The sequence below is a fragment of the Taudactylus pleione genome, unplaced genomic scaffold, assembly GCF_031769625.1.
Source record: "Taudactylus pleione unplaced genomic scaffold, aTauple2 ptg000007l, whole genome shotgun sequence".
Taxonomy (NCBI): Eukaryota; Metazoa; Chordata; class Amphibia; order Anura; family Myobatrachidae; genus Taudactylus; species Taudactylus pleione.
Genome location: NW_028284410.1, coordinates 4,830,136 through 4,844,234, shown reverse-complemented (window position 1 = coordinate 4,844,234; position 14,099 = coordinate 4,830,136). Strand labels below are relative to the sequence as shown.

Genomic DNA, 14,099 nt, shown 5'->3' with positions numbered 1-14,099 from the left:
CGGGATTTTGATAGGTGTCGGGATTCCGGCACCGGTATTCTAAGCGCCGGCATTCCCTGTGTCGGGATACTGAATGTATCCCGTTACCAGCACCTTCCTGAGGTAGTCATTTGTTTAGACAAGGAAACAGCCACAATGTCACCCAATCAAAGGTCCAATTGATAAGTAAGCAAAAGAACTTTCCAAAGAAATCAGCATTGGCCATCTTTGTTGGGAGCACCATTGCACTGTAGTTAGTACACACTTAAGCTGTGTACACACCAGATAATTTTTGTTGCCTATTGTCCGATTCCGACAGATCGTAACGACAAATCCTTAAAATCGTCCAGTGTGTACCCACTATGTCGGGCGGTGCGCGCGCTCTCATGGGGTTGTCAGCTGCATCGTCAGGTCGGCCCTACATGCAGCTCAACCTGACGATGCGGCTGACGGCCCCATGCCGTGGGTTGTGGCAGGGCCCCTGGCAGTATCAGGCAGTCGGGCACCGGATCATCTAATGTGTACCGCCCACCCGATATGTCGGCAGGGGGGTCGCTCGTCAGATTGATGGGTACACACGTTGTTTCATGTGTACCCAGCTTTAGTACATTACTAGAGATTGTAACTGGGATTACTACTCAGTTTGTTGACAAAACACATTAGAGGTGTGATTGTATACTGAAATGGACACTACTTTAACTTACCACCTTCTTTGGAGTAGACTTCAGTTTGTGCTGGCAGTCCTATACAGTCTTCATATAGAGCATACAGTCTGACATTGTACATCTTGAATGGTTGGATGTTATCTGAAATAATAAAAGAGGAAGAGAGTGTTATATATACTCCAAAGAAGGTACTCACATTCCCATGATTCCAAGCCTCAGTGCAGGAACTCCAAATCTGAGGGGATACAAAACGGCAAACGGGAGGCACTCAGGACCCATGAATTAATTTCGGCGTTTCATTATTAAATTAATAATCAACTATTTATTTTAAGAATTAACATTGCAATGCTTCACACATGCGCTAAAATCCAGGATTGCGCATGCGCAAGAGTAACCGACGGTGTTATGAATGCGGATCCGTATTTGAGTGGTGAAAACACTACCATCACAAGAAATACATTGATGGTCATAAAAAATTGAAAATTAATTGTAGTATCTTATCTATGTAGATAGTTTGTCAAGTAATAGTAAGCTGAGGTAGTGTATCTTTAAGAATCCTGCAGCACAGGATGACACGTGATCAGGATGTAGAGATAGGGGGAAGGAAGGAGAAGAAGAACAGCAATGAGGAGACGATGGCTCTATCTACCTGTAATAATGCCAGTATTATAAGAAATAAACTACATAAACAGAATACTTGATGATTCATTGTTATAAGGAAAGGTACATCAGAATATAACATCAATGTCCATGAATGTAGATAGTTGTTTCAAAAGGTAGTAATGTATGAGTTTATTAGTTATTCTGGTCCAATAGTAGCCTAATATTGCAGAATATTAGGAGGGGGAGAATATAACTGAGATCAAAGATAGGTATCTATACAGTGTTGTTGACATGGGTATTGTAATAGAATTATTTGGGGAATTGTTAGGTAGTCACCTCTGCGGTCTCTTGTTGGTTGTGTAAGCCTCTACTGCTGGAGGCGTAAGTCCAGGTGGCCATCTAAGTACCAGTGTGTAAGTAAATCATTAAGGGAACAGCGGGTGGCTGTTATTGGTGGAAGATCGTCTCCCTGGCTCTAGAGGTCTTACACAACTGTGCGAGAACCATAACACTGTGGTTCCCAAAGTGGCCAGTGCTCTCACCCTTGGAGGGTAGGGGGGTGTACCTAGGACAGCTTTGTGGATTTGAATAATTTCAAATTATTATTATTTAGTGTTATTATCTTCCTGGGTACACACCTAAAGATTTTCTGTCCAACCATCCAACTAGTTGATTGGTTGGAATGAAAATCTGGTAAGGTATGAAAGCAAATGACAATCAGCAATTTGCTCCCAAACGCCGGAAAATGGACAAAAACTGTTGTTTGAACAAATTGTTTAGATCAAACATTTAACAAAGTTGTCTGACGACCATTTTCATCTGTTTTCTGACATTTAGGAGCAAATTGCTGATCATCATTTACTCCCATACGTTACCAGATTTTCATTCCAACCAATCAACTAGTTGGATGGTTGGACAGAAAATCTTTAGGTGTGTACCCAGCCTTAATGTGTAGGAGGTGCTGAGGAATGTATGGAACCAAGGGGCGTCAGTTGCCCCCCAAAATTTGGTATCTATTGGTTTTAGATACAATGCTTAATTTTGATTGATGCCTTTAAAAGTTGTGGGAGATGTGTAAGAAAATAATCCATCACACAGATAGATCTGTGAACAAAAACAAACAAGAGTCCAAAGAGACTGCTCCATTAATAGCACCTACCATATAGAATCGAAGAGTTGCTTCCTTCCAGCTCAGCTTTCCAGTTTATTTCACAATTTTGATACTCAGCACTATTACACCACTCCAAAACATAGCCCTTAGCTGAGGCCTGTGGATCCCATACTACTTGCAGGCTGTTGTCTCCATTGGAAGACACTTGCACCCCAGACACTGGCATTCCTATAATTGCAGAACAGTATATTATTCCTGATTCATTACTGATTTCATAGTCTCACCTCAAGCCCTTCATCAAACTCAGAATAAAGTGATGAATATTGAATGAGATTATTTTTTTACACTCATATTCTTGCTGTGTAGCTTATTCCTGTCCAAGACGACTGTGTGCACAGCACGACTTAGGGACCAATATATCTGGAACTGGCAGTATTTGCTAGTTGCATTAAGTGCTTTTCATTATGTCTAACAAGAAAACTTTCTGAAAACATGAGCCCTTATGTCCAAATGTACTTCACCCTCTGTCTGCCAGAGTAAAAAATAACCATCCAAAGAATCCCATCAACTGAATGTTAATTGTGCCTTAATTGGCAAACTGATATATCTAAACAGACCAGTGTTGTATCTAGAAAATTAAACTATACAGTGGCATATTTTTCCAGTGACAATAGTGTAAAGGTCATTTACATATAAAGTATCAATTACTGGCTTAATTGGTTATTAGAGAAAATCTGCTATACAATCCACAATTCATTTTGTTTATGCCTAAAGCAAGGGGATGTTGAGGCCCAATGTCCTAAGTGGACGCTTCAGCCGCTCCACTATTAATAGTGGGATCTCAACTATTCAGCCTGGAAGTTAATTTTTAAAACAACTTTTGGAAATGTTTTCTTCATATTGACACAACTGACACCAAAATAGTTATCTGGATGTTTGAACCATTTTCTTACCAGTCCTGGCAGACAAAGATATCTCTGTTACTGGAGAAGCTCCAACTGTATTGTAAGCCCATAGAAATACTCTCTTCATTCCATGAGTCAGGAAGACAGTGCAGTTGAGAGCAGTTGTGTTGCACAAAACAGAGTCTCTCTCATGTAGACCTGAGGAGTTCCTCACAATGTACCAGATATGATTTGCATTGGCCTCTTCTCGCTTTAGAGGCTATAGAAATGAACACACATTATTGAGACAGCATCACTTCTCCTGCGAGATTCCTACTAAAATTGATATCTCATTAGCAATGGAATATGTAGTACATATATGACAAGAACAGTTAAAATTTTACAGTTTTCAGCATTAATTCTCAGTGCATTGTTGTATATAAGGATGTTCCTAACCCTGAGATCACTAGAGCTCCTGACACGTATACAGTACACATCTACAAATTCTCAAAAAAGAAAAATAAATCAGAACAAGTTATGTTGCGTAATATTTGAGTAAGATTACCTCTGAAATAAAGATTTTTTGTCACGGCTCATCACAGCAATAGAAAATCTTGGTTCCCACTATTTCTGAAAACAGGAAAGCCACTGGAGCATCTAAGTGATGGATTCCCGGTGACACTGGCTGCTAGCGGTAAGAGTAATCTTTATACTTGCCAGGTAAGCTAGGTATCCTGTATGTGCACTGGTACAGGAGGATTCATTAAAATATATATAGTTTCTAAACAAGTAAAAACAAATGTTTTTCCTGTGGGCACCACTCAGATGGCTGTAGCTATCAGAGGACAGCAATGGTACTTGTACTGTACCTGTACTTGATTCTGATTAATAGACTTCCCCATGGTTTGCTTGAGGAATCATCGCAGAATAACCCCAGTGAAGGCTATCTCATGCCTTTTATTATACCATGAGGAAGGCTTTCATACGCAAGCAAAAGCCATAAATCCTGCAAAAATAATCACAGGATTTATGGCTTTATGACTTTGATAAATAGACCCCAAAATATCTTATTAATAGCAAAGTGTAAACATAAATCATTATCCCCACATTCATTAGATATTCATATAAAGGGAACTCGGTTTTGGTTTAGGTCCTGACAGAAACAAAGGTTGTTCATAATGTAAATTTCCACATTGAAATCCCGGCTGACGGGATGGTGCTGATCAGAATACCGACAGTGGCATCCCGACAGCCAAAATCCTGACACCCATAGGAAGGAATGGTAAGTACTTTTCGAACCCCTACCCTAACCCCTACCCTAATCCTTCCTGGTGCCTAACCCTAACCTACTCCCCTAGTGCCTAAACCTAACCTTCTCCTACCCGCACCCTAAATCTAACACCCCTTCCCAGTGCCTAAACCTAACCTCCCCCTCCCCATACCCTAATCCTAACACTACCTCCCTGTCGCATAACCTTAACCCTCCACCTAATGCCTAACCCTAACCCCGCTACCTAACCCTAAACAACCCCTAACACCCCGATACTTACCTTCGGGGAGCCGGCGGTCGGGATACTGGTGCCGGGATCCGGACCTGTCGGGGTTTCGGGCCGGGTTTCTGACCGTCGGCATTCCGCACAACGGGATGCCGACCCTCCCGACCCCCCCCAGAGTAAAGATAGAAATCTCCGCAGCAAGGGGGCCGATTTCGCAACTTGTGATGAATCGCATCATCATGGCCCCGCCCCCTGCTTCACAATGCCGTTAATTTGCCTTGACCCCAATATGTCATCATTGTCCGGCCATGCCCCCCCGCTGTAAGCAGACATTCAGCTCCATCCCGGAAGGAGGGAGCTGAATTTCGGCAAGTATGATGCACACACGTTCCCAATGAAAATATTTCTTTGTAAAACATGAGCATTTGTAAAAATGTATTATGATTCTGCCTGCTGCACCCAAAAACAAAAGTTTGTGAGCCCTTCAGGTCACCGGGGGCTGACAGAGAGGGATCCGGACCCCTCCATGGTACATCTGGGGGATCCTTAATATTTGCGGGTAACCCCCAAAAATGTCTGGTTTCACGAGATATTGCGCAAATATTGAATGATATATAGGCACCTTAAACTCAATTTTGCACATTTTAATATTGGATTCACAGAAAAAAAGGGAGATTCCCTCCAGCACACTGCAGCAATATCAACAAAAATACTTGAATCCTACATGATAATAGAAATTCAGAGGTATTAGTTACATACATCTGCAAATATATGAATAAGCGCCAGGCCAGCGTCAAGGCTCATCTATACTGGCGTCCCTAACATTAAGGGGTTCACGTCCGAGTAGCAAGGTACCCCAAAAAAATCCAGCCAAGGACCATCCCCAGGGCATTGCACGAAAAGGGGAAAAAAGGTGATGGTGAAGTGTAAAGTATAGAAGTGTAAAGATAATCAATAAGTGTTAATAAAATGAGGAAGAATTAAAATGACATAAATAATAAACAAATAGAAAGATGATGAAAAAATATCTATGTGTATTAATATTAGATTCACAAGATTTACTTTTTTTTTTGCAAATTGGCTTTGGACTTGCGCAGTACCTTCCACAGAAGCTGTATTTGCTCTGCAGTATCAGGAGTGGTCTCCAGCATTCTCCACCAGGCCACTAATTTACCGGTTGGAACTAAAAACAATAATATAGCATCACATTAAAAACATTTGTAGTTCTGTAAATCAGATTAAAGTCATTCAGTGTGTGTTAAGTGAGACAGAGGCCCTGATTCAGAGCCGGACGCTCTGACAGAGCGCTCGCTCTGAATCAGGGCCGTCCCTCTGAATTTAAGAGCGGCCCCGCTTGCATAACTGTGGGTGACCACCCACAGCTATAGCAAGCGGCCAAAATGATGGTCGCGATTGGTCATGACCATCGCGACCATCGGGCTTGCGACGAGACCCTTGCAGTAAGGTCTCGTTGCCGCAAGCCCTAGAGTGCTTTTGGCTCTATCAGAGCCAAAAGCACTCCCACTGACATCACTTGTGATGTCAGTGGGGCCGGCCCCAGACGGTAGGCGTTCCCATGGGAACGCCTCCGTCTGGGCAGCCACGCCCCTGGCACGCCCACCAGAGGGGCGTGCTGTCACTCACCATCGACAGCACGCCCCCTTTGGTGCGAGACCCATAACGACGGCTTGGCCGTCATTATTCAGGTCTCGCGCATGCGCACGACGGAGCCGCCTCCGTCGTGCGCATGCGCACTTGGCCAACATTGACCCGCTTGCGAGCGCTCAGAGCTCGCGAGCGGGTCTGAATTAGGCCCAGAGTATGTTGTGCAAATAGCATCACTGCACCCCTTGCAGGAGCTGGTATAATTAAACAAAATTTGTCAGTCTTTTGGAGAAGAGGAAACTATGATCGTAGAGACACATAAGTGACACTGAATACTGACTGATTATAAGACGATCTCACTGTTCTTAGTCGGTGTGCTGTGTTTAATAGGATAATATGAAAATTTGTAAAGAATCTATAAATAAATGTTGAAAAATGTATCACTTCTCAGGAATGTATGTTATATATTGTATGTTTCAAGTTAAAATTAAGAACATTTCAATCTATTCCCGATGATCCCTTGTATTCTGTGCGTAGATTCCTGTTTATATAAAACACTTACCTCTGTCTAAAGTGGTCAGGCTGGTTGATGGTCCCCATTCACTCCATTGCCCTGTAAGTTCTTTACGGATGCAACGAATTTGGAAGTTGTACTTTGTAGCACTTAACAGGCCGCACTTTTCCCTCTCTTTCACATCAATAGTTGCTTCTTCATCCTAAGAATGGAGGATGACATTTTAATAAAAGGTTTTTATTATTTAATACATAGGGTGGGATATACTATAGTGCAAAATGCGGTAAAACCACCGAAATTGCAGTTTTCGGGTGTTTTACCGTATTTTTCATATGTGCTTCGTCCCGGTGGGTAACGCCATCTTCGGGTGGCGTTACTCAATAGAAGCCTATGGGCTTGTTATTGGGACGCTCCCCTGAGAGGGATCCAATCAAATCCACCCATCTACCCCCGCGGCCTTCTGCGCATGCGCAGAAGGATGCCAGAGGAACTTCTGGGTGTTAAACCAATTGGTATTACTGAAAGTATAGACGATAAAAGTGGGTGTCTCAGTCCTTGCTCATTTAGTCACATGGATGTACATAAACTCTTTGTTAGTGGCATTACATAAAGTTGCAGATGGGCAATAGAAGCTGCTGCACTACTGTGTGAAACTCAGAATGCGGTCAGGATGGGGGATACCTGGGCATTAGAACCCCTGTGGACCCTCTCTGAACTTTTTAACACTTTCTGTACCATGGTGTCTTATTGTCTAATGATCACCACAAAATAACTGCTAAGGAGGCCCATTGTTTGAAAAAAATTGATTCCTCTCTTTCAAAGGATGGCACCCCTGAGTGTGTAGGTGCCAGAATAAGGGAGATTGGGCATATTAAGTGCCTTCATCTATCCACCAGCACTAGTATTCTATCCACCAGCACTAGTTTTCTATCCACCAGCACTAGTATTCTATCCACCAGCACTAGTTTTCTATCCACTAGCACTAGTATTCTATCCACCAGCACTAGTATTCTATCCACCAGTGCTAGTTTTCTATCCACCAGCACTAGTATTCTATCCACCAGCACTAGTATTCTATCCACCAGCACTAGTTTTCTATCCACCAGCACTAGTATTCTATCCACCAGCACTAGTTTTCTATCCACCAGCACTAGTATTCTATCCACCAGCACTAGTTTTCTATCCACTAGCACTAGTATTCTATCCACCAGCACTAGTATTCTATCCACCAGCACTAGTATTCTATCCACCAGCACTAGTATTCTATCCACCAGCACTAGTATTCTATCCACCAGCACTAGTTTTCTATCCACCAGCACTAGTATTCTATCCACCAGCACTAGTTTTCTATCCACCAGCACTAGTATTCTATCCACCATCACTAGTATTCTATCCACCAGCACTAGTATTCTATCCACCATCACTAGTATTCTATCCACAAGCACTAGTATTTCTATCCACCAGCAATAGTATTTTATCCACCAGCACTAGTATTCTATCCACCAGCACTAGTATTCTATCCACCATCACTAGTATTCTATCCACCAGCACTAGTATTCTATCCACCAGCAATAGTATTCTATCCACCATCACTAGTATTCTATCCACAAGCACTAGTATTTATATCCACCAGCAATAGTATTCTATCCACCAGCACTAGAATTCTATCCACCAGCACTAGTATTCTATCCACCATCACTAGTATTCTATCCACCAGCACTAGTATTCTATCCACCAGCACTAGTATTCTATCCACCAGCACTAGTATTCTATCCACCATCACTAGTATTCTATCCACCAGCACTAGTATTCTATCCACCAGCACTAGTATTCTATCCACCATCACTAGTATTCTATCCACCAGCACTAGTTTTCTATCCACCAGCACTAGTATTCTATCCACCAGCACTAGTATGCTATCCACCAGCACTAGTTTTCTATCCACCAGCACTAGTATTCTATCCACCAGCACTAGTATTCTATCCACCATCACTAGTATTCTATCCACCAGCACTAGTATTCTATCCACAAGCACTAGTATTTCTGTAGTGCAGGTTGACGTTATCTGATAATGACAGGTGGTCACCAGATAGTAATCACTAAGGGGCCATATAATTTGAAAGAGGGACCCTTCTCTTTCAAATGAAGGTGTTTCTGTATTTTATTGAAGCCAGGATGGAGAGAGACTCCCCATTCCTGGACGATCTTAATAATTTCTGTAGTGATCACATAGGACTTGATTATGAGTCTCATGCAAATCGACTGCAAGTGACGACAGCTGCGGAAGCCAGATTCATCACCTTATGCTACTGCCAGTATGTGCATGGCTTTATGTGCATAGTCACACCACTCATTGTTTTTCCATCCACAGCTGCTACTTTCATCATATTATCAGCACCTACACTTACAGTAACCCATGCTGGGGGCAAAAGGTTTGTCAGAAACAGGCGTTGCTTCGTCATATACACGCCTCATAATAAAATGAAAATCTGGCTACACAACCACGATACTCCCACTAAATAAATCTCTTGAGTGCATTCGCACAGTAGACCACCAGTCGACACAATGTTCTGTCATTTTCAGGAAGCCAGTGACAGAAAACCATTAATAGTTAGAACCATTGCTGGGGGTCACTCATAGGTACACGTGACTGTGGCAGGCCAACCACATTAGGGTGGGTCTAAGCGATGTACGACAGAAGAAAAAAGACATTGCCTTCTAAATATCGGACCTTCACCATCAATAGCAAAATCATCAATTATTGACTTCTGACCAACGATGGTTACAAGTTGAAAATTTGACATGGCTGATATATAATAGTGATTTACACATTATGTTAATGTTTTATAATTTTGTGATAAGTAGCAATGTTTGTGGGATGATGGATTATTATTGAACTTTCATTACAATACAATTAGCAAGTTCTTATGACTTACCTTGACCCATTCCATCTGAAATTCACTTTTGTAGCGCATCTCACATTTCATATCAGTTAAAAAGTCTGCTCTTTTTCCATTTATCCATCTCAATTTAACACAGTCATCATAAGGTTCTGCATCTTTAATGACGATGGGGTTAACCTTTACTGAAAAACACAATGCACACCTAATTGAGAAGATGCCATTTAATGCTGCATTAATGTGTGCTTGTTTTTTGCTTCCTCATATGGGCTGCAGTAAGTCTGCGTTTTTAATATCTTAAAGCTTTAAGCCCAGTGCTCCCCACTATGATATCAGAGGACTAGTGTACCCTGTCCATACAGACTAAACAGCTTTAGAAATAAGGTGTTAGCCTCTAAGCATCAGGGGACCTCTCCAGGCTGAAATATTGTTGTATAATCTAAAGGAGGGTATCCACTTAGCGATTTAACCAAGTGATTGCACGATAACGATGTCGTTATCGTGCAATCGCTTGCAAGTCGCGCATGCTTCGTGCATGTTTTGGTCAGAAGCCACCAGCGAAGCGCGTGCCCGCTGGTCGCTTCTGACATCTGATATCGCCCGTACATGCTGGTCTCGTCAGGTTCAGCATGAGGGATGTGCCTGGACTGAACGAGTGAACGTTCAGTCTAGGCACATCACTAGATATACAAACGAGAGCACAATTGCAATGTCGTAATCTTGCTCTCGTTTGTATATCTATTAGTGGATACCCGCCTTAACAAATGAAAGACAGCAATGGTCTTTCACCATTATTTCTGAATTTTTCCAGAAGAACTTGTTTATTTTGATTGTTTGATTTTTGCCTAGTGGGGTACTCTGATGCTCCTAGTATAGCCATATTTTCAATAAATAAACCAATAGTTCATCTGGTGACATGTAACCTCTATTATAAACAGTTAAGTTACATGTAAATAAATTCTAATTCTTTTATTTTATTATTTTACAGTAACTGTTTTATTTTTAGTTTTGGGGTTGCAAGGTGAACAATATACAACCCACATAAAACCCCAAATATACTGTATATATTTTCTAAACAATGGTAACTGCAAAAAATAAAAAAAACTACAGCTCCTATACAGTGCCCCCTAGTAGCCACACTCCCCCCCCCCTGTGCTGTGCCAGAAAAAAAAATACACACAGAAAAAAAAAAAAACAACTTACCTGATCCCCGCTCCTGCCGACGACCGACCGCTGTCCACTCCTCCGGGCCTGCTCTCGCTCCACACTATGGGATGGGAGAGACGTCATGACGTATCTCCCATCACCCGCTGTGGAGGGAGCCGGAAGACGGAGCTCATGAGTGAGCTCCAGTTGGCTCCCTCCGTGGATGACGCAGCAGCCAATGAGAGTCTGTCTGACTCTCATTGGCTGGCTGCTATAACAAACAGACTTTGTCTCTGCTGGTGCTATAAGGTTTGTTTTCCAGTATATCCAATTCCTCCTTCATGATCCTACATTCTCCCTTCCTTCACCTATCACACATCTGAGGACTAAGCAGCCTGGCTGGTAGTGACCCCTCTGATAGCTTCTCTAGCCAAGTGTTTCTTCTCTGGGTGCAACCAGAACCCCCTCCCCCATTTTACACTTCAGTTTTTTGTTACTTTGTTAAGTGTCCAGGTCTGTGTGCAGCTGTAATACAGCAGCAGCAGTGACAGTGTTTCTTCTCCTCGCTCAGCTCTACCTGCCCGGCTGTTGTTGTTTTTTTGCTCCGACTTCAAGCCCTGCCCCCTAATGGTGCATACACACGGTCAGATTTTTCCTTCAGATATGAACGATAACGATTTAAAAATCGTTCAGTCGTTCATATCTGAAGGAAAATCATTCATATCTGACATGCCTGAACGAAGGACGATCAACGATGCGCGTTCCCGATGGTCAGATAACGATTTCTGACAACTGATGTGTTTGCAGTCAGACTTGGACGATTCCATTAATTTTAATGCAGTCAAAAATCGTTCAATCGTTCAAATCGTTCAAAACTTTGGTAAAATCGTTCAAATCGTTTAATCGTTCAATCGTTCATCTGACAAATCTGACAAGTCTGACAAATCTGACCGTGTGTATGCTCCATAAGACCCGCCCACAATTCCGCCCCTTGACTAGTCATATAGTTTTTACCATCGAATTCTTTTGATGTGATGGTTAGTTACCATCACATTGAAAGATTCAATGGTGGAAGCACTGCCATCATATGACGGTGGGCTTCCGATGTCCATCCCTACAGTGGGGACTGTTGGGCCTGGAGTCCCGGGCCCAGACACTTGGGGGCCCGCCCGCTCCTACCACCGGCCCACTTCTTCCCTCTTGGCAAACTTACGGTCACTGATAGGTTCGGTCGGGGGGGTGTTCCTAACAGCGCACAGTGACCGCCCGCGCCCACTACTATCCCCTATTCCCTATCACTCCTCCCACCCATCGCTGTTGCTGCCGTCGTCTTTATGGCTGGCTGTGGGAGGCAGGCAGAGAGGATGCTCTTCTGCTGCTCTGTTCAGCTAGCCTATAACACAATCCAGCAGCTGGGCAGCTCGACTTCCCTGAGCTCCTCTTAGTAATATCGGAAGGAGCACATGTCACATCAGGGCAGGTTGCTGCATGGGAGACAGCCGCCATCAAAACACAAGAGCCGGCCTCAGGACAGAACGGGAGACCAGAGACCATCACCAAAGTAAAGAAGGTACATTTTTTGCGGAAGGGGAAGGGGATTATTGAAGGAAGGAGAGCGCTGTGGTGTGATTGTGGAAGGGGGGATTTGCTGTGAGGAGATTACAGAAAGGGGGCTTGCTGTGAGGTGACTACTGTAGGGGGGCTGTGAGGTGACTACTGTAAGGGGGAGCTGTGAGGTGATTATTGAATAGTGGGACTTTCTGTGAGGTGATTACTGAAGGGAAATAAGGGAAAGAAAATAAGAGCGCTGAGAAAGGTAACAGGTATACCAATGTATCTATAATTGATTGGGATCTGCAAGTGCAAGTAACATGTAAACCAATGTGTTTTTTTTTCAGTTTTTGTATTAATGTAGCTCAGAATTACACAGGGACAGCACCCTGTGTTATTGCCACTTGCTATTAACTATTTAATACTAAAGGTGCATACACACATGATTTTTTGAACGATTATCGATAACGATATATGTTATCATTCGATCGTTGAAAAATTTTTTCACTTTCTGAGTTAAAACGATGAACAATTATCATTCATGCGCGTTCACGTTTGTAGTTTGTAGTTTGTAGTTTAGTCAGACTGACCAACTCAACGATATTCAGTAAGGGAATATGCAAAAATCGTTTGTAGTTCAAAAAAATCGTTCATTACATTTAGTAAATGAACGATTTTTTTTCCTTAAAAAAATGAATGAAAATCGTTTACAAAAATCGATGTGTGTATGCAGCTTAAGAATTTTTTTCATAACTTCCTGTGTATTCTTGTAGTTCCTGAAACAGCCACAGTATCCTTTATTTATTTGTGCTGTTTGCTAGCAGAGAACTGAGTGATAATGACCTCTCACATAACATTCAAAATATTATTAAACAATTGAGTTTTAAAATCCAAAATTTCTTTTAGTTTGTTGCTTTTTAGTTTCCCTGCACAAAAGCAAAGAGCCTCAGTCATACATAACACCTTGAATGTCTGGTGTTTGTTAATGCACAAAGTTTTTTAAATTATCATTTTATTAGACCCACTCTGTCACATACCACCCCTGTTAAAGGGCAAACCTAAATCGCCCCTAGGCGGAAGCCTGACTCTCCAGCCCAGTTCGGGACAAAAAAATCTGCATTCATATGTAGACGTCCCGGTCTGTGCCGGACTTCAAAAGAAAAGGAGAACCAGGTACCACCTTGTCAGTCTTGCTTTAGAATTTTTCATAGACTGTAACCATTTTAACGGTGCATGAACAGTAGCCACAATAAACCTGGCCCACAAAGATAAGAGGCTTCATTCAGAGGCGGCCGTACGGTCTACGACCGCACGGCCGCCTCGATGGTTGTCCAGTACGCATGCGCACGAGGGAGCCGGCTCCTTCGTGCGCATGCGTGAGACCCGCTACGACTGACAGCGCCGGTCGTAGCGGGTCTCTTTCCAAAGGGGGGCGAGCTGTCGATGTTGATTGACAGCTCGCCCCGTTTGGAAGGCGGGCCGGGGGGGTGGCAGCCCAAACGGAGGCGTTCCCATGGGAACGCTTGCCATTTGGGGGAGTGATGTCAGTGGAGAGCTTCCGGCTCTGACAGAGCCAGAAGCTTTCCGGGGCTTACGACAAGTGAGACCCTACCCTAGGGTCTTGTCGTAAGCCCCGATGGTCGCG

General features: G+C 43.0%; 1 protein-coding gene across 3 annotated transcripts in view; it reads right to left on the bottom strand.

Annotated features, from left to right (window-relative positions):
• The window catches only part of CSF3R (colony stimulating factor 3 receptor), a 94,580-nt gene that overhangs the window by 24,718 nt on the left and 55,763 nt on the right, over positions 1 to 14,099 (bottom strand). For all 3 annotated transcript variants that reach the window (XR_015873446.1, XM_088460397.1, XM_088460400.1), the window contains exons 6-11: positions 9,794 to 9,942; positions 6,906 to 7,059; positions 5,839 to 5,921; positions 3,312 to 3,522; positions 2,407 to 2,586; positions 684 to 785 (exon numbers count right to left, since the gene is read on the bottom strand). Coding sequence is in view for 2 of the 3 variants with exons in the window: in XM_088460397.1 (XP_088316523.1) it covers positions 684 to 785; positions 2,407 to 2,586; positions 3,312 to 3,522; positions 5,839 to 5,921; positions 6,906 to 7,059; positions 9,794 to 9,942 (879 nt within the window). In the remaining variant the exon portion in view is untranslated. The remainder of the gene's footprint in view (positions 1 to 683; positions 786 to 2,406; positions 2,587 to 3,311; positions 3,523 to 5,838; positions 5,922 to 6,905; positions 7,060 to 9,793; positions 9,943 to 14,099) is intronic.